At 47.5% G+C, this 26,714-nt stretch overlaps 1 protein-coding gene across 2 annotated transcripts in view; it reads left to right on the top strand.

Moving 5' to 3' along the window:
• HIPK2 (homeodomain interacting protein kinase 2) overlaps positions 1-26,714 on the top strand; it is a 217,843-nt gene that overhangs the window by 131,344 nt on the left and 59,785 nt on the right. For both annotated transcript variants that reach the window (XM_025378478.1, XM_025378477.1), the window contains exons 3-7: positions 14,695-14,818; positions 15,136-15,255; positions 17,371-17,457; positions 19,881-20,065; positions 26,379-26,541. In XM_025378478.1, the coding sequence (XP_025234263.1) occupies positions 14,695-14,818; positions 15,136-15,255; positions 17,371-17,457; positions 19,881-20,065; positions 26,379-26,541 (679 nt within the window). The remainder of the gene's footprint in view (positions 1-14,694; positions 14,819-15,135; positions 15,256-17,370; positions 17,458-19,880; positions 20,066-26,378; positions 26,542-26,714) is intronic.

The following is a 26,714-nucleotide window of genomic DNA, read 5'->3' as shown; positions in this document are numbered from 1 at the left end:
CAAGGTCTTATGTCACCCAGGCTAGACTGCAGTGGCGTGATCACAGCTCACTGCAGCCTCGACTTCCCAGGCTTATGCCATCCTCTTACTTCAGCCTCCTGAGTAGCTAGGACTACAGGTGTGCACCATCATGCCTGGCTAATTTGTTTAAAAAATTTTTGTAGAGACAGGATTTTACTGTGTCGCCCAGGCTACTCTTGAACTCCTGGCCTCAAGTGATCCTCCCGCCTTGGCTTCCCAAAGTGCTAGCATTACATGGGTGAGCCACCATACCAGCCTTAAGGGAACCCTTTATTCCCTTACCCAGTGGGTCGCGTCCCTCTGTCTCCATAGGAGTTAAAGGTTCAGGTGGCTTTCGGAGCCTGTGTCTGCTGCACTTTAGTGCCCCCTAGTGGGAGGTGTAAAGAGCCAGCTTAGTATTTCCTCTGTGACCCAAACACAAGAAGGCCAACTTTGGTTTGGTTTGGTTTGTTCTTTTTCAGCTCCTTTAAGAAAAGTTGAGTGTTGGAAGGTTTTCCCTGAATAAGCTGCCCTTGGCTGGAGACCTGGAGTTTATGCCCATTTTGTTTGACAAGACCTTCTTGTTCCTAACTCCTGCTGGAATAACCAACGAGTCACCGTGAGAGCTCGCTCTCGTCCAGACCACAGCAGGTCCTAACCAGGCGTGCTGTGAGCAGGCGGGTCGTGGCCACATTTACTCTGTGGATGCTTCCTGCTCTAAAATTGGGTAAAAAACATACCCTCAGTGAGTCCTGTTCTGCTGGTTTGATGGTGTGCATGTCTCCGGAGAGCAAGGCCATCCTCATCCACCTGGCTCCCCTCACCCCACTCACACCTGCCTGCTTGGAGTCAGGCCGCGTCCTGTACTTACAGGGTCAGAGCCTACTCCATCGGCCAGGAGTAGTGGCTTTATTTGGAAACTTGCTTCGGTAGGGTGTTGGTGGGTTTTGGCCCTGCTTTCTCAGTAGTTTTCCACCTAACACACAATGCAGGGAGGGAGACTCTTCAGACGATACCTGTTTTATTGGAATATCCCTTAGGCTGCAATGGAAATTCACTCTCTAACTTGTGTTTGACATTTTTACTCAGTAAGTTCCTTTTCATAGCACAAGTTTCTGGCTTCTGTTCTCTTAATTGGTATATCTCCGGCTGCTGACACTGAATGTATCTCCCTTTCAAAGAAGGAGCAAGTTTCTGTCTTTTATCCCAGACTATCAGCCATAAAGACTGGCTGTGACTTCGCTCCACAAGCCACATGATCAGATGGTGCTGTAAGGAAAGAAAATACCCCAAAGATGAGCCTTGACTATGGCACAGTCACTTGTCTGAGAGTTGGAGATTCGGGGCTTCTCCAGTGCAGGCACGGGGAACCTTGGGAAGGAAAGCATCGTTTCTTCTGCCTGTTGTTGGCTCATTCATTCATCCAGCAAACACTTATTGAGTACTCACCATGAACCAGTCAAAGCTGAATGTCGAAGCAATGAGAAGTTTTGCATTTAAATCAGTAAAGTTGCACATAAATAATGTTACTTTCTTAGTATGCATCCATCTACAGTGGAGGGCGAACCTTGAATTAACAGGTCAATGTGGAACAGGGCAGCCTTTTCCCCAGCCTCACATCTCATGATCCCTATAAGTGGGTAACATCACCAGGCTGAATAAAGTGAAGATGCCATATCTGCAGTTGATCCACAGGAACTGAAATTCCAAATCCCATGCCAGTGCGGAGAAAAGAGGAGTGGCCCTAGAAAGCTGAAAAGTGACAGCAGGTGACAGTGGGCCTTGGGTTAGGCCTTCCCAGAATCAGCAGGCTTCCCAACAAAGCTCTGAATGCCCAGTTTCAACCCTCCGCTTCAGTCAACAGGCTAACAATGAATCGGAAGAAAAACAATCAACAAAAGGATCCATGATGAGGACCATCATAAAAGAATGGCTGAGGCCTGGCAGCTTTCTCAGCCACTGTGTTGTGTTAGGATTCCTGGCCCCAGCCTTTGCGCTCACCTGGTTAGGAGCCTCATCTGAGCGCAGTGGCAGAGCCCAGCTGTGCTTCTGCAAACATTTGTTGAGCACATTCTTTGGCAAAAGTCACCAAGCATAAAGCCTGGCCTGGTGACACCGTAGTCTGGTAGAGTGCTGGGAGGCCAGAAAAGGCTTTCTCCAGCAACACAGAGCTTCATGGTAAAACTGCCGGAGACCAGATTGGGGGATACTGGGCCACCCAGGCTGGGAATGGGTAAAGCAGGCACAGCACATGTCAGGAGTATAAGGATCACAGGAATTACAGGGCAGCGTGAGTACCTTTGAAATGCCTCACCACGGAGTCCAAGCTGGTTCTTCTAGGAACCTTCCTCGTTGACATTACAATTTATGGTTTTCTTTTTTTCTTCTCTTTCCTTTACTTCCCTTGTTGCTTTTCTTATTTCACCAAGTCAAGTCAATATCGTTTAGGTGGATCCATGTCCCTGGCTGTACTTTCTTCACTTTATTCTACATGCACAAGCACATAACCACAAATTTAGAGGCCAGTATGCTCTGGACATCTGAGAACTGGTTTCCAGTTTACACCAACATCACTAGAAGCCTTTGGAGATTATATTCATTTCGGTTGCAGATGCAACCTTCTCCTCTGGCGTGTAAGCAAGTGAGTTAGATTTTGGTGCTACACTTAGCAGAGTTGGAGCGGGACTAGGAACGAAGGATCAGCGTGAAAAGTGTGTGTGTGTGCGTGTGTGTATTTAGTACATATTCAGAGCCAAGATGTTCACTGCCAGTACGAATAGAAAAAACTGCCACTCTGATTCTAACATTATACAGGGAATGGCCAGTTGAATGAAGAAAGCCTGCATCCTTTAGGAGACTGTCCAAGTGTGGCATGAGAATGATGTCAACATCTAGACCCAGCTGCAATTATGTCAACCTCCATATGGATATGATGGTTCATTCTGAAGTCTTGAGCACTTCTATTGGTGATAGCTGAAGATACTCAATTATGACAAAATCATCAGTGAGGGTCTGAAATGATCCTCCTTAGCACACAGTTCTATGGACATCAGCAGCATCCCCTTAGGTAGAACATCTCTGCAACAGTGGTGCTACGTGTGTTTCATCAAACTGCAACCACCCAGAAGTTTGAGTGGCATGTCTGTTCCCCCAGCTCTCCTTTTGGAGTCAGAACCTTGTTCCCTTGCAGCCGTTCTCCACCCTAATTTCTTCAGCTTCTAACCAGGCAAAAGTACCCTGCTGCAGAGTGCACAGAGATCTTGGGGTCCACGGTGTTTGGCTGGGCCATTCCAAGGATGGCTCTGTGGAAGCCAGCACAATGGGTGGGCCCCTCGTCAACCTCCCCCTGTGTTTTGGTTCTAGAGCTTCGTCTCTGGGTCCCTTTTTCCTTTTGCTTGTCTACCTAACACCCTAATCAAAGACAAAGCTATTTCTCTCCGGTCTCCTGTTTGCCTAGGAAGCTGTGTCTTTTTCAGAATCAAATCACAGGTTGACCTGGGATTAGCTCACCTCGATGGCCATCTGCATCTCCACTTGGACCCTCCAGATCCCCCCAGGCATGGTGTGGATTCATCCTGTGGGGAGGCTGCCTCTGTTTCCCCGGCAGGCTTGCCTGTGGTCACAGGGCATGTTGTCTCTCTATGCGGCTGCCCCAAGGTGCTTTCCAGCCCTTGCCTTTCTGACTGTCTTCTGTACAGCTCTCTCTTACCTCTGCCTCCAATTCCTCTAAAATAGCCTCCTCCCCCTCCCTGCTCTTCAGATTTCCACCACTGTTTCTCGGGTCCTGCACTGCTTCACTGTAATCCCTCGCCTCCCACTTGCAGTCACCAGCTCAAACAGCGGCTCAGAGCTCAAGACAGCGATACAAGTCTCCTTATTTTTGCAGTGGAAACGTAAGATTTAACAACCCATCTGAAATACAATTTTACATTTTGATTGCTTCTGCCCCAGCCATACTGAGGTTACTTTCAATCTACATATATTTGTGGGAACAGACTTTTTCACTGCAGTTCAATTCAAGTACACCTTATAATATCAGTGATTATAAAATACCATGGACTAATAGAGTGTCTTGCTTCCAAGGAGTTCAAACTGCTTTATAATTCTGCCAACCATAATTTATCTTCATAAGCTGCCGTAGAGACAAGAGAAAAAGTGAGATTAATAATCACATTTTATAGATGGTGAAATAAAAACTCAGAGAAATTGAGTAACATTTTTCCAGAAATGCACAGCTCTGCCTGTGCGCTGCGATTAGTGTTGCAAATTCATTGCCCAAGTTCGGAGTGGCAGAGAACCCTGCCCTTATTTTATCAGTGAACTGTGTAAATGAGCAAGACACTGACTCTGGTCTCAGACTTGCCCAAAGTGTTTGGGGTGAGCGAGGGACCGTACCCTGAATCCTGCGTCACAACCCTTGCTGCCACTGATGCCATAAGCAAACACAGTAATACGGGTTGACTCTGCCCGCCGGGGCTCTCAGACCCACGGGACTACCCTCCCAAACGTATTCCCTGGGCTGTGTCCCCTGGGCATCACTCTGACCTCTAGCCTGGCACACTGTTAGGACACCAAGCAGCCCAAAGGCAGGGCTGTCTTTTCAGTCTTCATTGCCTAGTGCACTGCATGTACCCAGCATTCATGTGAGATGAAATAAAAGGAACACTAGGTTACAGCAGTATTTCCCTACACAAGGAAGAAGCAAGAGGATTGTGGATAGGGAGTTTTATTCCATTTTTTTTTTTTTTTTCGAGACAGAGTCTTGCCCTGTCACCCAGGCTGGAGTACAGTGGCTCAATCTCAGCCCACTGCAACCTCCGCCTCCTGGGTTCAAGCAATTCTTCTGCCTCAGCCTCCCAAGTAGCTGGGACTACAGGTGCGTGCCACCACACCCGGCTAATTTTTGTATTTTTAGTAGAGACAGGATTTCGCCATGTTGACCAGGCTGGTGTTGAACTCCTGACCTCGGGCAATCCACCCACCTCGGCCTCCCAAAGTGCTGGGATTACAGGCGTGAGCCACCAAGCCCGGCCAGGGAGTTTTATTTCTAAAGCTAGGTGGTAGGTACTTCATTGTTGGTTATATTAATCTTTTCACCTTTTTATGTAAATAAATGAAACAGTTGTTTAGTGTATACGCTTTAATATATTTCAACAGAGTATTCCATATCAGAAAGAAAGTGGCTTTAAAAAATGAGGAAGCTGGGTGCAGTGGCTCACACCCATGATCCCAGCACTTTGGGAGGCTGAGGCGGGAGGATTGCTTGAGCTCAAGAGCTCAAGAACAGCCTGGGCAACATGGTGAAATCCTGTCTCTACCATAAAATAAAAAGATTAGCTGGGTGTGGTAGTGTGTGCCTGTGGTCCCAGCTACTCAGGAGGCTGAGGAGGGAGGACTGCTTGAGCCCAGGAAGTTGCAGTGAACCAAGATCGTGCCACTGCACTCCAGCCTGGACAACAGAGCGAGACCCTATCTCAAAAAGGAAAAAATAATAATAAGGAAGAGGGATGATCTGTTTATTTCATTGTTTTCACATGGACTTAGACGTATTATAGACAAGTGGTTTAGTATTGTTCGGCTGCCTACTCTATGCCAGGCCTATGCAAGGTGCCCCCATGATGCTCTGTTTCACCTAATCTTCATACCCATACCCAGAAGTAGGTACACAGCCAGTACCTGACAGGGCTGGGATTCGACCCCGTGAACACTGGGATCCCAAGTGTGGGCCACAACCTCTTGACTTCCGCAGCCTCTACACCTCCACTGGAGGCCATTCCCCTGCAGGGTCACATGATCTGGACGTGACCTGGGAATGCTTCTCAGTGTGTGCAGTCAAGAGAGTGAATGGAGCTAAATTATCAAAACTTCCATATTGATGGTGTCCAAAATGACAGTTGTTTTTCCTCTTTCTATAGAAAGATAGAATTTTCAGCGTCTTGCTATGAGAACGTTGGAAAGAAATTATCCCCCTCTTTCTTAGGTGCAGATTTTGTCTGACACTTCATGTGTGTTTAAAGTATTTTTGATGTCCCAAAATAGTAATGAGGCGATTCTTTAAGATGGTTCCATGGGGTGGAGCTGTAGCAGGGAAGGTGAGGAACAGCAAATGAGAGATCAGTTATAACAGAACCTGGAGATGCCCACTCACAGCATTGAGGAACCAACAGCCCTACCTGCCTGAACCCGAACCAAGAACAGAAACAGCCCCCATGGAAGCAACTGAAATGTGATGATCAACCCAAAAAACCATGTAAACTCTGAAACAGAAAGGCCAAGATGTCTGCCTCTCACATAGGAGGTACTGACAAGGTGGCATTGCCAGCTCCAGGGAAAACTGGCAACTGCTGGGGGTGTGCACTTGGCGTAGATTCATTCCTTCTACAAATGTGTATGGAGCACCTGCATGCCCAGGCTGCATGCTAGACACTGGAGATAGAGCAGCAACATGGGGGTCGGGGGACTTGCGCTGCTCTGTGTGTGGTGGCCACCCCTGCCTGGCCACTTACTAAGGCTCAGCTCAGACTCCTCCTGGGAAGCCCATCCTGCTTTCGCTCTCCTCTAGTTTCCCCCATCTTTGTGTACTGTGTACACACTTCACACACTGTATGTCAGATGTCACTATGCTGCTACCTTGGTTAGACAGTGAACTCCTGGAAGAGCCATGAGGTCTGGTTTACTTTTTGATCTTTAGCACCCAGCATAGTACCTGGCCCAGAGGAAACACTTAGTAAATGGTGGTTGAATATTCTAATAAGTGAGTGAGGACAGCTTGAAACAGATTCTGGCTCAGAATGACCATCAGTAAGAATGAGCTTCCCTGAAGACTAAGCATGCTTTAGCAATCATCCAACATCCTTCAGGTGGCTGGATGAAAAGAAACATTTTACGGCCTGGCACGGTGGCTCACACCTGTAATCCCAGCACTTTGGGAGGACGAGGCAGGGGGATCACGAGGTCAGGAGATCGAGACCATCCTGGCTAACACGGTGAAACCCCGTCTCTACTAAAAAAAAAAAAAATACAAAAAAATTAGCGGGGCATGGTGGCGGGCACCTGTAGTCCCAGCTACTCGGGAGGCTGAGGCAGGAGAATGGCGTGAACCCGGGAGGCAGAGCTTGCAGTGAGCCGAGATCGCGCCACTGCACTCCAGCCTGGGTGACAGAGCGAGACTCTGTCTCAAAAAAAAAAAAAAAAAGAAACATTTTAGACTTGACTTTGAACTTCTAGTACCTCAGAGCCTTATAGACTAGCAGAGGAGGGGGACAAGGCCTCTGCAAGATCAGATCACAGCAAAATGGTCTGAAGTCCCCAAAGATTCCCAGGGGCCAGATGGGGAACTACTTCCCTTACCTGAGGGTTTATGGGCTGGGTGTTGAGCAGCTGTTTATGAAGCAGCTTCTGTGTGCCAAGCTGAGGATCAAGGACAAGTAAGACGCAGACCCTGCCCTCCAGGAGGTATAGTAGAGGCAGATATGCAAACGTATTTATGTGTCAAAAATGACAATTATTTACTCTCTTTCCCCAGAACAAGAATGTTTAGTGGCTTGCTTTGGGAATGTTGGAAAGGAATGAGTCGTCTTCCTTAGGTGCAGATTTTGTCTGACACTTCATATATATGTTTATTTTTGATGTCCCAAAATAGCGATGAGGAATTTCTTTAAGATGGTTCTGTGGGGCCAGTGGGTGCTCAGTTAGTATTTATTGGACCAGTCTGGTCTGAGTATGTCACTGATCTTTGTATCCTTATCACCTGGTAGAGCCAGCACAGAGACAGTGGGCAGTGTCTGTTTGAATAAGGAAGAATAGAAGGGGGCAGGGAGGGGGGCAGGCTGTATCCGAAATATGTCTCATGAGTACAGAGAAAAGGCTGCACCCTTAGGGATGGGAGAGGGATCCAGAGGGGATCGGAAAAGGTTGAAACCAAAGGCAAGAGAGCAGCAGGTGGCTGTGGTGAGGCCCAGGTGGAAGAGCACGCGATTTAGCATGTTGCAGTGGGACTGCGCGGGATAAAAAGGCTTCAACAGAATAGCTAAGATAGAGGCTCTAGGGGGCATAATGACAATGGCCATAAAATAAGAGGTTTGGACTAAATCCCTGAGGTCCCAAGTCCTAACCCTGCATGACCCAGGTGCCACTTCCACCCCTCCTGCTCCTCCTGTCATTTTTGCTGTAATTCTTTCGTTGGCCACCTACAAGTAGTTGTCCTCGGCACTCTTGCTGTCTGTCCTGGACAGGTGAGTGTAAGCTGGGATGCTCGTGCCGCTCTCTGGGCCTCAGCTTCTCCTCTTCCTTGGGCTAAATCCTGCCCCCTCATGCCCAGCCTTCATTGCTGCATAACGATTCAGGCCTTCTACTCTCTTTTGTCTGCACTGCCTTAGAGCTTTGTCTTAATCCATATTTTAACACTTTTTTATATTTAGTAAAGGTTTATTTGATCAACAGATGCTTGATGAGTGGCTACTGAATGCCTGTGCTGCCCTCATAGACTTGGTCAGGGAAGACAGACAGTGAGCAGGTTAAGAAAGTGCTGTGAAGTGGCATTTATGGCACCCTATATGAAGACTAACTGGTGTCAAGGGAGGCCTGTCTGTAGCATGACAGTTGAGCTAAGATTTGAGGGATGAGAAGGAGGCAGCCATGTGACAGCCAGCAGGGAGAGCATTTAAGGCAGAAGCAACAGCATCCCATGAAGACTCTAGCTCCAAAGGAGCCCCGGATACTCTTGGAAATAGAAAGGAAACTGACGGGCCTGCAACATATTGAACTAGGAGAGTGGTTGGCAGGGACAGTGGAGAGGTGGGCAGGGTCCCAGTCGTGGAGGCCCCATGGCCATGGAGGGGTTTAGATTTCATTCCAAGTCCAGTGGGGAGCCCATGAAGGCTTAAGCAAGGGGGAGTGCCATCTGTTCCCTGTGGCTGCCATGGAGGAAGTGGGCAGGAGGAAGGGAGAGACAAGTGGAAAGGCTGTGGTGGAAGCCCCAGGTGATGCAGGGGTGACCAGCTCCACTGCTGCGGCAGGGGGGATGGAGAATCAGGGGCTGACTTGAGACTTTGGAGCTGGCCATGTTAGTGGATAGATGGTGGGGATGAAGAAATCAAACATCTTTCCTGGATTTCTGCCTAAGCAGCTGGAGGGTGGTGATTCCATTTCATAAAATGAGGAGGACAGTGGAAGGAATATGTTTAGAGAGGGGGATCAGAGAAGAGTTCCCTTCTGGACTTGTGGAATTGGAGATGACTATGAGACATTCCAGAGGCAATACCAGGCTTCCAGAATGTAAATCTAGAGCCAGAAGAATTCCAAGATGGAGACAAACCTGGAAATACCAATGGAATTTAAACCTGTGGAGTGAGTAAGATGACTGAGTCAGTTTCCTAGGGCTGCTGAAATAGGTACCACAAAATACTGGCTTAAAACAAAAGACATCCAAAATCAAGGTGTCAGCAGGGCCATGCTCCCTCTGAAGGCTCCAGGGTTAGAGCCTTCCTTGTCTCTTCCCTCCTCAGGTGGTTCCAGGTGTTCCTTGGCTTGTGGCCGCATCACTCCAGTCTCTTCTTCACTTTTCACACGACCATCTTGCTGCTGTGTCAGTCTCTATGTCCAGATTTCCCTCTTATATGGATGAGTCACACTGGATTAGGGCCCACCTACTCCAGTATGACCTCATCTTAGCTAATTATATCTGCAACAACTCCATTCCTAAATAAAGTCACATGCTGAGGTGCCAGGAATTAGGAGTTCAACATAACTTTTGGGGGGACACAGTTCAACCCATAACAATTATCTAGGGCAAGGGTAGAAGAAGAGAAGAGGCGGGCTTAGGACTTGGCCAACACACAGCAGTTGGGTAGAAGAGGGCGAGTCTACAAAGGAAATGGGCAAGCCACAAGCAGAGAGGTGGGACAGATATGGGGAGCAAGCGATGCCATGAAAACCAAGAATAAGTGTTTCAGGGCAGGAAGGAATGATCACCCGCATGAAAGAAATGCAGCTCCCAGTCACAAAGCTAAGAAGTTGATCAACGGACGTGACAGCATGGAGATCACTGCTGATCTCAGCAAGTGCAGCGCGTCAGTGATGCAGAGTGTCCAACTCCAGTTAGAGGAGGCTGAGCAAATGCTGTGAGGTGAAGAGGTGGGAACCGCAGGGGGAGATGACTCTCCAGAGAGTGGGCCTTGCAGGGGAGCCGAGAACTAGGGCAACAGCTGCTGGGAGACGAAGGGATTAGGAAAGGTTTGTGTTTGGGGCTTTTGTTTTGTTTTTTGTGTTCTGTTTTGTTCTTGTGTTCTGCTTTGTTTTCTAACGTGGGAGCCGCTAGAGCATGTGGTGTACTGTGTCGGCTCAATTTTTATGTCTGTGTGTTTCTGTGACACACATTTTGTATTCGACTTGAGTTGTCCTGTGTGCTTTGATGTGGCTTTCCCAGCATCGGAGGCCTTCGTGGACAGTACTGTCTCCCAGCCACCTAGCCAGATGTCTGGGTATTTGTTCTTTATGGTCGCAGCAGGAGCATTCTGCAGCATGTATCATGGTACCCTGAATGGCTGCCATTTCATTTTCTTGGTGGACTACAAGCAATTTTCACAGGCCCCGTTCATGTCATGTCAGTCGTCAAAGTCTGTCTGGTATTTCCTGCTAAAGAACATCACTAAAGTGCCTTTGTGTGGCCGTTTTAGTTGTTGCAGTCTGCCTTGTTCATCACTGGGGAATAGAAACTGGAAAACAAGGTTTCCATGGATTAGGAACAGCCTTCCGGGCCATGAGAACCATGTAACTAACCTGATAGGAAGGGCAGGCATGTAGTCGAGTTCAGAGAAGTCCCCCGGGGCCAGACTGGCCTCTTCCTAAGACTTGAGTGTCAAACATCCAAACCTACAGACTGGAGTGTCAAGCATCCAAACGTCAGGCTGCAAGAGGGCAGGGGCCAGCTGAGGGATCAGGTGACAAGAATCGGGGGACAGAGGTGAGAATGTGCTTGATCCTTGAGCAAGCAGTCCAGGCCAAAACTCTCCTCCCACGAAGAGGCCTAGATCCATGTGAGAGGAGGCAGGAGGCCACCCCTGACTCTAGAACAGGGAGGGCAGAAAGAAACAGGTTCTGACACCATAATACTTTTTTTGACAGTGTTCTTTTCAGATATTCCCTTCTTTTCTGGCCTGGTGTAGTGGCTCCTGCCTGTAATCCCAGCACTTTAGGAGGCTGAGGCAAGTGGATCACTTGAGATCAGGAGTTTGAGTCCAGCCTGGCCAACATGGTGAAACCCCATCTCTACTAAAAATAAAATTAGCCAGGCCTGGTGGTGGGCGCCTGGAATCCCCGCTACCTGGAAGGCTGAGGCACAAGAATCGCTTGAACCCAGGAGGCACAGGTTGCAGTGAACCAAGATCATGCCACTGCACTCCAACCTGGGCAACAGAGAGAGACTCTGTCTCAATTAAAAAAAAAAACACAAAACACACAGAGATAATCCCTTCTTTTCTAAGGGATGTGATTTTCTAAATAAACTGAAATGATCTCTAAAGGCACTGCTAGAGGCAGTCTGGCAGTAATCTTATCAGTTACACACAATGGTGAGTGAACCTGGGGGCCCTGGTGAATGGCCAACACTGACACAGGTGGCCTAGGCAGGTGGCGGGCTCGTGACCACATGGAAGATGAGGTTGCTGCAGGGACATGTCGTGCCACCACAGGCATCCCCAGCTCATCAGTGCCTGTGGGTAAGAGTGGCCCCTGACGCTACATGCACGGTTCAGTGTGGGGACTAAAGGAGATAAAGGCCAAAGACGAGGTGAAGTGCCAGGCAGAACACTGGCAGCTGAAGATGCCCAGCAGCAAGGGATGGGGACAACGGAAGGCTCATTAAATAGCACCAAGGCAACTCGCTCCACCCCCCAGCGGTCACTCCTCCTGCTGCCCAGACCAGCAACTGTGGCTGGCACTCTAGAAGCACCTAGTAGCCAGTACCCAGTCTCCAGTTCTGAGGAAAGGAATAAACTCCTCTTTTTTTTGAGACAGGGTCTTGCTCTGTTACCAGGCTGGAGTGCAGTGGTGCAAATCATGGCTTATGGCACCTGCAAACTCCTAGGCTCAAGCGATCCTCCCACTTCAGTCTCCTGAGTAGCTGGGACCACGGGTGCGCACCTCCATGCCTGGCTAACTTTTTTTTTTCTTTTTACAACAGACTCTCACTTTGTTACCCAGGCTGGAGTGCAGTGGTGCCATCCCAGCTCACTGCAGCCTCTGCCTCCTGGGTTCAAGCGATTCTCATGCCTCAGCCTCCTGAATAGCTGGGATTACAGGCGTGCGCCACCACGCCCAGCTAATGTTTGTATTTTTAGTAGAGATGGGGTTTCACCATATTGGCCAGGCTGGTCTTGAACTCCTGACCTCAAATGATCCTCCCACCTTGGCCTCCCAAAGGGCTGGGATTATAGGCCCGAGCCACTGCACCTAGCTTTTTTTTTTTTTTTTTTTTTTTTTTTTTTTGAAACAGGGTCTCACTGTGTTGCCCAGGCTGGTCTGAAACTCTTGGACTCAAGTGATCCTCCCATCTCACCCTCCCAAAGTGCTAGGATTCCAGGCATGAGCCACCACCCCTGGCCGAACTCCATTTTACATGTGAAAAATCGAAACTTTGTAATAAGACATTTTTGGGTTTTGTTTGTTTTGTTCTTTTCAATACTATTATATAAAGAAAAAAGATTATCAATGAGAATAAATTTGAAGGGGGAAGAGGAGATGCTTTTTCAGTAGAGAAAAATTCAGCTAGAAGATCCAAGACCAGTGGGGGTGTTTCTGATTGCCCCCTTCCTCTCCACTCTCATGCTAGGTGGGTGAAAGGTAACCGAGAAAGGGCTCCCCAGCTCCCTTCACTCCCACTCCAGGCTGCAGAAAGGGTAGGAAAGTAGCCTCTTCTAGCGTCGCTTAGTCACGTGGAAAATTTATAGAGAAGACAAAAGTCAGGCTAATGCATTTCATTATCAGTAGAATGCCTTGAGCCACTTTGTTTTGTTTTGTTTTGTTTTTAAGACAAGGTCTATCTCTGTCGCCCAGGCTGGAGTACAGTGGTGCAATCTCAGTTCACTGCAAACTCTGCCTCCCGGGTCCAAGCAATCCTCCCACCTCAGCCTCCCAGGTAGCTGGGACTATAGGCACACACCACCACACCCTGCTAATTTGGGTTTTTTTGTTTGTTTGTTTTTGGTAGAGACAGGGTTTTACCATGTTGCCCAGGCTGCTCTTGAACTCCTGGGTTCAAGCAGTCCACCTGCCTCGGCCTCCCAAAGTGCTGGGATTACAGGCATGAGCCACCGCGCCTGGCCTTGAGACATATGTTTAAAAAAACATAAGCTGTGTTCATATCTCAAACTTTGAGCCTGGTTTTGTCCAAAACATACCCCTACCTAATCATGACCAATTCTTAGAAAAGAAGATGTAGCTGGGTGGTCTCTTTGGTGTTGATTACCAACTCCCTGTGAAATGTTCTCTTGGGGTTTAGGTGATTTCCTTGAAGGGACATTCAGGAACAAGTTGTTCATGGAGTTTATGCTGGAATCCTGGTTGATACAAAACTCTGTATTGATGAATGGAGTTCTATAATTGTAATATTAGGTAACTTTTAAGAAGATTAGCTTTTTAGAAGTTAATAAAAAAAAAAAAAAAGCAATGTTTCCTTAAAAAAGTGTGATGTAGGCCGGGTGCGGTGGCTCAAGCCTGTAATCCCAGCACTTTGGGAGGCCGAGACGGGCGGATTACGAGGTCAGGAGATCAAGACCATCCTGGCTTAAATGGTGAAACCCCGTCTCTACTAAAAAGTACAAAAAAAAACTAGCCGGGCGAGGTGGCGGGCACCTGTAGTCCTGGCTACTCAGGAGGCTGAGGCAGGAGAATGGCATAAACCTGGGAGACGGAGCTTGCAGTGAGCTGAGATCCGGCCACTGCACTCCAGCCTGGGCAACAGAGCAAGACTCCGTCTCAAAAAAAAAAAAGAAAGTGTGATGTAAATTCTTAAGAAAGGATAATTGGCATGAACAGATATTGGATTTAATCCCATTATTTTGGGAGGGGGGCAGCTTGCTTTATATATTCCTGAAAATAGAATACCTTGAGTTGGGTGTGATTGTGCATTCCTGTAGACCCAGCTACTCAGGAGGCTGAGGCAGAAGGATTGTTTGAGTTCAGAAGTTCAAGACTATAGGAGCTATGATTATGCCTGTGAATAGCCACTGCACTCCAGCCTAGGCAACATAGTGAACTCCCATCTCTAGAGAGACAGAAGAAAATAGAAGACCTGCATTTCAGAATTGCTTTGTAAAAACCAGGCATTCTCTGAAGATTAGTTTCCCAGACTTTCAGCTACAAAAGATAACTTAAGAATATCTCTAAAATGGTTGTTAGCTCATCTGATTGGCATGTGAAAGTACTGAAGTCAGTAGGTGTGGTTCCCTGTAGGTGTGTTCTAAAGACAGACTTATCCTTCATCTCAGCCAACCTTCTAAGTGGGTCCTCCATGAATGGAGGGGACCAAGCCAAAGAATGGAAGGATCACTGTAGCACAGCGCCTCTCCTGAGAGCCACGGGCCCTTCAGAGGAAGATTCAGTAATGGCACCCCAGGTTTGAAAGATAGTATTCATATAGAAACAGCTGCCTGCATTTCCAACTTGCTAATGGTTTCTTCCATTCTTCATTTTCAGGGCCCCTGAGATCATCCTTGGTTTACCATTTTGTGAGGCAATTGACATGTGGTCCCTGGGCTGTGTGATTGCAGAACTGTTCCTGGGCTGGCCGTTATATCCAGGAGCTTCAGAGTATGATCAGGTGGGTCCAGATGACACAGATATTCACAAGACCTCATTCTTCATCTGGAAAATAGCCTGGATTAGCACTGCATTGATTACATGACAAAGGGGCGGGACTGTGGAATGTCACGTTGTCTCCCAAACCTTGCTTCCCTTAACCTTGCTATTTTTTCTTTACTCCTTTCTCTTTTCCCTTTTTCTTTTTTCTCTTTTTTGTTAACTTCTTTCCCTACAAAAATTGTCATTTTCATTTTTCTCAAAGCCAGCAGAGCCATTAGTGTACCATATGTATAGTGACAGGAAAAGCCCTGACCTCATTCTTATCTTTTCTTGCAGATTCGGTATATTTCACAAACACAGGGTTTGCCTGCTGAATATTTATTAAGCGCAGGGACAAAGACAACTAGGTTTTTCAACCGTGACACGGACTCACCATATCCTTTGTGGAGACTGAAGGTAGGAAGAGCATCCCCTCCACTCCTCACGGTGGCCCGGCGCTTAGGGAAGAGGGCCATAGACTCATTAGTGGGGAGCTTTTGATTCAGTCAGCAAAATGAGGGCGTTGGGGTGCTGTTGTTAATACACGGTGTGACTGAATCTGAATGCTCAGAAGCCCCTCTTTCTCTTGGCCTATCACCGCCTGTGAGAGTCCCACATTATGATTGCTGAACTCCCAGGATTTAATCCGATAAGCCTTGATGACTGTCTGATTTGTGCTAGGGAGAGAAACAAACCCCACTCTGCCCTTGAAAGCTGGCAGTTCCAGCGGGAGACGGGACCATGTGCCACAAGCTCCCGCCCCTCTGTAATAAGGGCCCTGTTCCTGGTCAAGAATGGGTGTGGGTGCCAAGGGGAAGGAGCATTTAGTTCTGCCTGCAGCAGAGGAGAAAGGAGGAGCGTTTGAACTGGGCACTGAAGAATGAAGAGGGAGTGCAGTGGCTCACGCCTGTAATCCCAGCACTTTGGGAGGCTGAGGCCGACAGATCACTTGAGGTCATGAATTCGAGACCAGCCTGGCCAACATGGTGAAACCCCGTCTCTACTAAAAGTATAAAAATTAGCTGGGCATGGTGGCATGCGCCTGTAATCCCAGCTACTCGGGAGGCTGAGGCATGTGAATCGCTTGTACCTGGGAGACAGAGGTTGCAGTGAACTGAGATTGTGCCACTGCACTCCAGCCTGGGCGACAGAGTGAGACTGTGTCTCAAAAAAAAGACAAGGAACAATGAAGCGGGTTTGCCCAGTAGAGAAGTGCAGGGTGGCGGCTGGGGTGGTGGGGGTTAGGGAGAGGGATTCCAGACAAAGGAGGCTGCCTGATGAACCCATGGGAACGTCCTGAGGCCCAGGGAGGCGTCTGGTTCACTCTAGTGACCATAAACCTGAAACTCCAGGGCAGGGGCTTCACTTTAACAGAAACATAGTTTGCTTTCACTTTGATCTGTGCCTAGCAATTAAAATCGAAGTATGTTCCTGGTAAAAATAAAATAATAAAGTCTTAAATATGTTTCATTTTAGGTATTTCTTTTTGTGCAGCAGGGTGGGTGGATGTTTGTTTTGTTGTTGTTTTGGGTTTTTGTTTTTTTTTTTAATGGAAACTACAGCCAAATTCTAATACGGTTTAAAGATAATATATATCCACTAGTGACAAAAGACTGAGAAAAGAGATTTGGGAACTGAGCAAGCACTCAGGCTAATGATGGGAGGCCTGGCATTTAGCAACTGTGAGGGTGAGTGTCCAGTAAAAAGAGTCCTCCAGTGGAGGAGGGTGAGGCTGGAGTTCGCTGCTGAGTTTTATTGAAGAGCCTCAGTCCCACATGTCCAGCTGTTCCCAGGACTTAAGCCGCTCCAGGTGTGCTGTCCTTGAGTGAGATTTTAAGGATTAATTACCTCTGGATTACCTCATGGAAGAGTCCAAAAACCCATAATAATTGGAAATAGCAGTTTCCCCAGCCATTTGGGGAATGTATGTCTGTGTCTCAGCCGCCAATAGAGGGGCAGCCCAACCACAGACTCTGGGACCAGCTGCCACCTATTGGCCATGTGACCACGGCAAGTGCCTTGGGTTCTCTCTTCCTGTTTCCCCATCTGGAAAATGGGGATAGTAAGTGTGCTACCTAATGTGGTTGTCGAAACTATTAAATGAATAAATGTGCTTTAGAACAATGTCTGGCACGTAGCAAGAGCTATGTGCATAAGGGTTTATTAAATAAAATTGGAAAATGCATGGAAAAGCCCTTTGCTTTTCCACAGTGGAATCTTGTCTTATTCCTTAGACTCAGAGAAGGCTGTAAGCTGATCAACGATATAGCATACCTTGATCAGCTTGTGGTATGGAGCAAGACTGCTCCGTACCTGACTGACAGCCGGCCCCTGACACATGTGCATGGGAAGGAGGAGGGATGGGTTGGTGTGGATGAAGAGAGAAAGGAATTGCAGTGCAGGCCACTGAAGAATCAAAATCTCTTCTGAAAGGTGGGAGAGACCCTCTGTGAGACACAGGAATTCCAGGCTTGAGTCCCAGTGGTGAGGAGCTAAGTCACATTACCAATTGGCTTTTGCCTCTCTTGGCAGACACCAGATGACCATGAAGCAGAGACAGGGATTAAGTCAAAAGAAGCAAGAAAATACATTTTCAACTGTTTAGATGATATGGCCCAGGTAAGCTTCATGGGTGAGTATGAAATGTGAGCCCTTTAAAACCAAGGGCAGCAAGACTTCTGCAATAGTAATATAAGATAATGGGTTGAAATCCACATTATTCAACTGCAGTGGTTGACCTTGACCTTAAACAGTTACAGCCAACCTTAGTAAGAATACCATTTGGTGTGTAAAACATTTTTAAAACGTCATACCAGCTCCATAAAAATCATTCCAGTTGGCCGGGCATGGTGGCTCATGCCTGTAATCCCAGCACTTTGGGAGGCTGAAGTGGGTGGATGACCTTAGGTCAGGAGTTCAAGACCAGCCTGGCCAACATGGCGAAACCCCGTCTCTACTAAAAATACAAAAATCAGCTGGGCATGGTGGTGAGTGCCTGCAATCTCAGCTACTTGGGAGTATGAGGCAGAAGAATCACTTGAACCCAGGAGGCAGTGAGCTGAGATCACGCCACTGCACTCCAGCCTGGGCAACAAGATCAAAACTCTGTCTCAAAAAAAAAAAAAAAAATCATTCCAATTTATTGGTTCCCACTTGTAATATAGTACTGGCCAATCTTCCTGATGTTATCGTGAGAAGAATTCCAGCCCATTAGTACCCATGGATTTAATGCTCATGATTGAGTGTATATGTTTCCTGGGGCAGCTGTTAGAAGGTACCATGAACTGGATGGCTTAAGACAACAGATTTTCACTCCCCCACAGTTCTGGAGGCCAGAAATTGGAAGTTGGGCTTCAGCAGGCCTATGTTCACTGTAAAGGCCATTGGGGAAGAGCATCCATGTCTGTCTCCCAGCTTCTGGCAGCTCTGGCAATCCTCAGCATTCTTTGACTTGTAGCTGCATCCCTCTAATCTCTGCTTCCTTCTTCACATGGCTTTTATCCTGTGTCTTCTCTATGCTTCTGTGTCCACATCTCCCTTGCCTTGTCACTGGGCCCACCATAATCGAGTATGACCTCATCTTAATTTGATTACCTCTGCAAAGACCCTATTTCCAAATAAGGTCACATTCACACCTACTGGAGACTGGGACTTTAATATACTTTTAGGGGGATACAATTCAGTCTGCTACACAGTCTCAGCTCACTGGCAGGGACCACAGGCTCTCACCTTTGTGCCCCAGAGAAAATTCTAGAACTTCAGCTATTTTTAGTGTGAAAACTAGTCTGAAACCAGGACAATCCAAAGTGAATTTTCTCTTTAAAGCAATGAGAAACAAAGCCATACACCATTCTCAGCAAACTATCGCAAGAACAGAAAACCAAACACCACATGTTCTCACTCATAGGTAGGAATTGAACAATGAGATCACTTGGACACAGGAAGGGGAACATCACACACCGGGTCCTATTGTGGGGAGGGGGGAGGGTGGAGGGATAGCATTAGGAGATATACCTAATGTAAATGACAAGTTGATGGGTGCAGCACACCAATATGGCACGTGTATACATACGTAACAAACCTGCACGTTGTGCACATGTACCCTGGAACTCAAAGTATAATAATAATTTTTAAAAAGCCATACACCAGTAAGCACTTAGCACCCCTCTTACTGTAGATGAGTATAACCAAAAATCATGATTCTGAGTAAAGTGTGCTTGTCAGTTGATTAGTAACTTAGATTGTCTGAGAAAACTGAAATTGGTTTTCACACCATGTCCTGGAAAATATACAAATCACCACAAAACAAGCCTTTTAAAGGCGATCGTAGTGTAGACTCACCCTTGGAAGAAAAATCCTGTGTTCAGATATCCTGCCTGTCTTGGCCAGAGGTGACTCCACTGAACACAGGGACTAAAATAATTCTGGCCCTAACTGGGGGAGCCATGAGAAGGATGATATGCTGTAGGTGGAGGAGGGGCACACTCGGCCCTTCCACTTCCCTCTAAAGGTTAAATACATACATACATAGACTTTTTTGCATCTTATTTCTACTGCTTGGCTGTGATTCTGTTTTAAAAATTGTGGCAAACACACACACAGCATAAAATTTATCATCTTAGCCTTTGTTAAGGGTACAGTTCAATAGTATTAACACTCCCATTGTTATGCAGCCAGTCTGCAGGACTCTTTTCATCTTGTGGTTATTTTTAATGAGGAGTGATGAAAGCTGCATTTCAACTTAACTGATGAAAGCAGGAGCAGTTTACATCCTGTCATTCAGCTATATTTACAGGTCCCAGCAGCGGCCCTCTCCCCTTCCTGGGGCACAGCCCCTCTCTGCCTTTCCTGCAAAGAGAAAAGCCACATCCTGTGGGCAATGACAACATGTGGGTGGTGCCTCCCATGGGGCAGAGTTCCTGGGAACTGAGAAAGGGGGCTTGAGAGATCAGGAGGAAGCTGCAGGGCAAAAAATAAGGGGAGCCAGGAGAGGGGAGGCACGCCGGGGTTGTCCTTGGTAACCTGTCCTTACTTGCGTCCAGGTGAACATGACAACAGATTTGGAAGGGAGCGACATGTTGGTGGAAAAGGCTGACCGGCGAGAGTTCATTGACCTGTTGAAGAAGATGCTGACCATTGATGCTGACAAGAGAATCACTCCAATCGAAACCCTGAACCATCCCTTTGTCACCATGACACACTTACTGGATTTTCCCCACAGCACACAGTAGGTGTCCTGTTTGATACTTCATACCAGGGATCAGCAAACTTTAAAGGCCCAGACACTACATATTTTAGGTTTTGCGGCCATAAGGTCTCGGTAACAGCTACTCTGCTGTCACTGTAGCTGAAAGCAGCCACAGATGCAATACATAAACAGATGAGTGAGGCTGCATTCTAATAAAACATTTATGAAAGTGGGCAGGGCCGGGCATGGTGGCTCACGCCTGTAATCCCAGCACTTTGGGAGGCCAAGGCAGGTGGATCACCTGAGGTCAGGAGTTTGAGACCGGCCTGGCCAACATGGTGAAACCCTGTCTCTACTAAAGATACAAAAATTAGCTGGGTATGGTGGGGCGCACCTGTAATCCCAGCTATTTGGGAGGCTGAGGCAGGAGAATCACTTCAACCCAGGAGGTGGAGGTTGCAGTGAGCCGAGATTGCACCATTGCACATCAGCCTGGGTGACAGAGCAAGACTTCGTCTTAAAAAAAAAAAAAAAGAGGCCGGGCACGGTGGCTCATGCCTGTAATCCCAGCACTTTGGGAGGCTGAGGCAGGCGGACCACAAGGTCAGGAGATTAAGACCATCCTGGCTAACATGGTGAAACCCTGTCTCTACTAAAAATACAAAAAATTAGCTGGGCATGGTGGCGGGCACCTGTAGTCCCAGCTACTCTGGAGGCTGACGCAGGAGAATGGTGTGAACCCGGGAGGCGGAGCTTGCAGTGAGCCAAGATCGCTCCACTGCACTCCAGCCTGGGTGACAGAGCGAGACTCCCTCTCAAAAAAGAAAGAAAGAAAGTAGGCAGTGGCTGGATTGGGTCCCCGGCCTGCAGTTGGCTTCACACTGAAAAGGAAGGAAGAGGAGAGCACAGAGCTGGATGAACCTGACTCTGGGTATCTGTGCAGGAAGAGAGGTGCCCGAAATGGTAGTCTTTGTAGAGCAAAACCAGTCTCAGGGCCAAAGGTTGCTCCCAGAACCATCCCAGAGTGGACCCAGTCTAGTTTGGGTTTGGATTTGTTCATTTCTTCAGTGTGCTGTGTGCTGGGGTACAGTGGTAAGCAGAGCAGACGGCCCTGCCCACTGGAGCTTGCAATCCACAGGAGACAATGGTATAAAACAAGTGATGCCCAAATCAGCAGGCTGCTCCCAGGACAAGTATCAGGTGTGATGAGAGCATACCACAGGGGAGCATCATTTTGGGGCAGACCAGGAAGACTCCCAGGAAGTGGCCTGTGAAGGATAAGGAAGAGGATGGGCATGAGCAGGCAGGGCATTGCCTGTGTGGACAGGACACTCCCCCATGGGCAGGACCATGCACCCATCCCAGAAGGCAGTAGGTGAGACAGTGAGGCACCCAGTCAGCCAGGGCAGGCCGTACATGTTAAGGTTTTTAATCTTGATCCAAAAAGCAATGGGAACTCATTAAATGATTCTTAAGCAAGGGAATAGCTGGTTAGATCTGTGCTGAGCAAAGATCTGTCTGCTGCCACACAAGTGAAATGAGTCTGGCAAAAAAATGTCCATTGGGTTTAACAATTCGCAAGTTGTCAGTAACGCAGTGGCAGCCGTTCAGTGGAGTGGTAAAAGCAGAAACCAGTTTAGCAGGTTGAAAGACCAAATGAGAGGTGAAGAAATAGCAACCTTTCATGAAGTGAGGCTATGCAAAAGAAGAAATAGAGGGGTGACTGGGGAGGGGTCAGGGGGATTGTTTTTTAGACAGGGTTCAGAGCACAGGGATGGGCTAGTGTCACTGGAAGGATGGATGGATGGAAGGGCATGTGGATGCAGCGTATGTGCTGGTCTAGTGGAGAAAAGTTGAGGGAGTCCTGTCAGACAGCTTCTGCTTCTCAGAAGTAGGCAATGAGGTTATCTGTTGAGAACAAGGTGGAGGGTGGTTTAAGAAGGGTAGAACATTTAAGTAGCTGGAGCAGAAGGTGGCAGAGCAAACAGACCAGAGAAATACGGTGGAATTGTTGAGCCCTGAGGTTGGACATGAATCGTTTATAGTGTAACTGATCTCCCCAGGTGAAGGCATAGAGAAGACAGATCAGTCTCCTGATCTGGGTTTATCCAGGTGGAAGTTTTGCCAGGCTGATAAGAGAAGAAGACAGATTGACAAGGAAGCTGATGAGGCTAGCCAGACAGTAACTGTAATCCAGAATGATGGCTATTGGAGGCTTTGCCCAAAGGGAAAGGAAGTGAAGATGGGAGGGGATCCAAGTAAACGCGGTGTTCTAGTCAATGCAGAGAAGGGTTATCATAGTCATAGTGGAATGAGCCGGATGGAGGAAGAATGTGGCTGGGAAACAGGATGCTTGAACTTAACAGTTTCTGGAGGTGGAGCAATTTCAGGTGTGACGGTCCAGGGAATGAGTTGCTGTACTGGGTTGAGGACAAGAGTCACTGGATATGAGAAGTAAGCAGGAAGCTAGCGTGTTTGACAAGGAACCTGTGACTTCTGAAGCCTTCCTGGCGAGGCAGGGAATGGCTTGGAGTGGAAGATCCAGCCAGTGGCAAAGGCCTCAGTGAACGAAGGGGAGAGGAAAGGAAGTCATGGCCGGGCGCAGTGGCTCACGCCTGTAATCCCAGCACTTTGGCAAGCCAAGGAGGGCGGATCACCTGAGGTCAGGAACTTGAGACCAGCCTGGACAACATGGTAAAACCCCATCTCTACTAAAAATACAAAAATTAGCCAGGCGTGGTGGGGAGCACCTGTAATTACAACTACTTTGGAGGGTGAAGCACAAGAATCGCTTGAACCCAGGAGGCGGAGGTTGCAGTGAGCTGAGATAGTGCCACTGCACTCCAGCCTGGGAGACAGAGCGAGACTCCGTCAAAAAAAAAAAAAAAAAAGGAAGCCATTGGTGGATGGGAAGCTAATGGAGGGTCTCACTTCAGCCTCTCAACCCTGAGGTACTTGGGATGTGAAAGAATAAATAAACACATCCTACATCTGCAAGGAAAAGGGGTGTCCTCGAGAACAACAGATTCTGTAAGGATCAGCAGGGGAAGGGAATCCTGTGAGAAGAGCCTAGAGATGTGAGAATTGTGCGTGTCATGGCGGGCCCTGCTGTTTCCAGAGTCGGAGGGGGCTGGGTCTCAGGGCTGGACCCGCCCCTTCCTGGCCTACAGGAAGTGAGTGGGCGGCACCACCACAGATAGTGCTGCGTCCATTTCAGTTTTGTGTCTTACTCAGTGATGCAAGTCAAATGGCATTGCAAGAACCAGATAGTGCCTCTTTAATGTAAAAGGATGCTTGAAACAGCTAAACTCCCATACAGAGAAGGAATCTGGACCCATCCCTCCCCTACTTTTGTTAGGGGATTTGTCCTGTTTCTTTTTTTTTTTTTTTTTTTGAGGTCAAGTCTCACTCTGTTGCACAGGCTGGAGTGCAGCAGTACGATCTCTGCTCACTGAGTCCCTGCAGCTTCCACCTCACAGGTTCAAGCGATTCTCCTGCCTCAGCCTCCCGAGTAGCTGGGACGAGAGGCACACACCACCACGCCCGACTAATTTTTGTATTTTTAATAGAGACAGGGTTTCACCATGTTGGCCAGGCTGGTCTTCAGCTCCTGACCTCAGGTGATCCGCCCACCTCGGCTTCCCAGAGTGCTGCGATTACAGGCGTGAGCCACTGCACCTGGCCTGGATTTGTCCTGTTTCCGAGTGCCATAGGGGTCAGCCACAGAGCTGTCCGTCTGTACCCCAAGAAAGGCAAACTTGGCAATTTACTGGATAGGGCTCCCATGAGTTCTGTCTTTTGATATCAGGGGTAAAATGGGATGACTGAGAAACAGCTGTGGATAGGAGACTGAGGGTGGGGGTACCCTCTACAGAGGTCCTGTTAGTCGTCTGCATCAAAACAGTTAGATAGCCACCCCCATAAAGCCTGGGGCTTTGATGACCTCAGAGTCCAGCCACCTCTGGATTCTGTAAGGAAGCATCAGTAGAGTGTTTCACGGCTTGGTCACATGGAGACGGTGAGCATCAGCAACCAATTCAGAACTTTGTCTGGGACCCAAGAGGGGCACTGGCAAGTTAGAACTCAGAAATGAGCCTAAGAAGGAAAGGTGGGTCTCTGAACACACCTAGGCTTGCCTGAAAGTAGGCCTGGTCCCTAAAGTTCTCTAGAACTTGCTGGGAAGACCTTGAAGAACTCCAGGGCAAGGATAAACCTCCAGGCCCATGCTGCTGTAGCGCCCCCACCCTGGGAGCTGAGCCACAGCTACTGGATTACTAGGTGAAAGAGACCCCACTCCTTTCTCCATACCAGGATTCCAGTGCACAATTTTTTTAAAACCAATTTTCTTATAAACCTAAAGTGAAAGCACTTGCCCTTTCCTAAAACCCAAAACTTGAAATATTTCAGTTAGAAAATTCTGAAGGAGTATGAAAATTTTGTGTTGAATTGTCACGAAACCATCAAATGCTTTAAACCCATTCCAAAAAGAATACAAAATACATTGGTTTTATGCTACAGCCTCCACACGCAAGACCTTGGTGCTTAGTAGGAGCTGAAAACACACTGGCAGTAACAGCATTATTAGGAGTATTTTTAGCTATGGGATATCGTGCAATATGTTTTCTTTTCTCTCCAGCATCATCAGTTGGTAAATGGTTATGTCGTGTGCATGACGCGGGCAGTGTAAGTGGTCAGAATCTTAGAAAGAAGTAGGACTCTCTAAGTCGCGTCTCAGTCAGTTGTTTGAAACTTGGAATGCATTTTTCACAGCAAGGATGTTTGGGAATAGCCCACAGACACCTGCCTAGCCCCAAAGATAGCATACTCACAGAGTGCTGAAGTAATACACGTTTGTAATCCTAAAATAGTAGAAAACTTTTATTTTACTTTTATATTCAGTTATTACATTTTTTATAAGTAAAATAGACATTTTGAATTGAAAATTAAATGGGATTTTTTTCTTTTTCTTTTTCTTTTTTTGAGACAGGGTCTTGCCCTGTCACCCAGACTGGAATATAGTGGCATAATCATGGCTCACTGTAGCCTCGACCTTGCAGGCTCAAGTGATTCTCCAATCTCAGCCTCCTAAGTAGCTGGGATCATGAGCATGTGCCACCACACCCAGCTAATTTTTATGTTTTTTTTAATAGAGAATGGGGTCTCCCTATGTTGTCCAAGCTGGTTTTGAGCCCTTGAACTTCTCCCACCTTGACCTCCCAAAGTGCTGGGATTAAGGCAAGAGCTACCCCACACAGACTAAAAGGGATTTTATTATCTTGAATATTAGCATTTGAGGAAAAGTAAGTTTAACTACAAGAAATGAATGAGAAGCGCTGTAAAAATTCTGAAGGACACTTTTTGGTCAATTTTCAAGAATTTGGGTGGTTGAGGCCACTTGTGGCTTTCCTTTTCCTTGATGCTGGTTTCAGCACCACTTTTGTACTTTACTTTTGTAGTTGGGGTTTTGTTTTGATACACAGATGCAATGGGGGAAGAAAAGGAGAAAATTTATATTTCATGTAACTGGGCAAGACTTAGACAAGAAAATGAAGGCTGAAGTTGGTGAAACAGTGCGTATGTGTATATGCGAAAGTAGCCAGTGATTACCTATCCTCGGGAAACTCCCTACCTCCCTAAGCTTCAGCCTTACTCGTAAAGTAGGGACGAGAATCATGTCTCTGTCTTATTGATGTCGCTGGACCGAGTGAGAAGTTGCAGAGTATTATTATTAGGACACTAATAAATGTTAACCACTATTATTAATTGTTAGCATTATTACTGTTTCCATTATCTACCTGCACAACTCCTGTGGGAGAAAGCATGGCAATAGGGTCACCATCCTGGGTTGGAGAGTTCTTTGGCCGTCCCCTAGGTGGTGCTGGTGACCCAGGGTAGCTGAAGAAGGTGAGCACAAGGGCTGTGTTTGGGAAAGGTGGAGGCGGGTTATAACGGGTTGTAAGTGACTACTTAATGTTCCCATTCAGAGAGCTTATGCCTTGGTTTATGGGCCAGAAAGCAGGCTGAGAGTTGAGAATGAGCAGTGACGCTGCAGGTGGATGTGAGTGAGCATGCAGTGTGAGCAGACAGTTTTGTTGTGATATGTAGAACCTACATGGAGAAAGGGTAGCAGGGCATTGGAGGAAATTCATCTAAATAACCGTGCCTGTTGCAAATGCACAGACTTTGCACAAGCAATCCAAGAAACTTAGACCTAAAGTTTAGTCTCCCTGCTTGTCCTGTTTCCTGAATTAACCCTTCTCTCCTTTTCTTTCTCTGTTTTCTCCCCTTCATCCCATGTTACCCTCTTCCCCTCCCCAATGTCTCTATATGCCTCTGCCTTTTGCATGAACAGCGTCAAATCATGTTTCCAGAACATGGAGATCTGCAAGCGTCGGGTGAATATGTATGACACAGTGAACCAGAGCAAAACCCCTTTCATCACGCACGTGGCCCCCAGCACGTCCACCAACCTGACCATGACCTTTAACAACCAGCTGACCACTGTCCACAACCAGGTAAGTGGGGAGCAGAGGGGAAAGAGGCGGGGCTGCACGGTGTGAGCCTCAGAAGTTGTATTTTCCATCATACCTAGTCAGGAGACCAAATTCCTGCTGTCATATTCAACAACTGAACCAAGTATTTGCAGCCAAGGTTATTTCCTTTGAGGGACCCAGGCACATTTTATGTT

Source organism: Theropithecus gelada, chromosome 3, assembly GCF_003255815.1.
Source record: "Theropithecus gelada isolate Dixy chromosome 3, Tgel_1.0, whole genome shotgun sequence".
NCBI lineage: Eukaryota > Metazoa > Chordata > Mammalia > Primates > Cercopithecidae > Theropithecus > Theropithecus gelada.
This window is presented reverse-complemented; position numbering and strand designations above follow the sequence as displayed.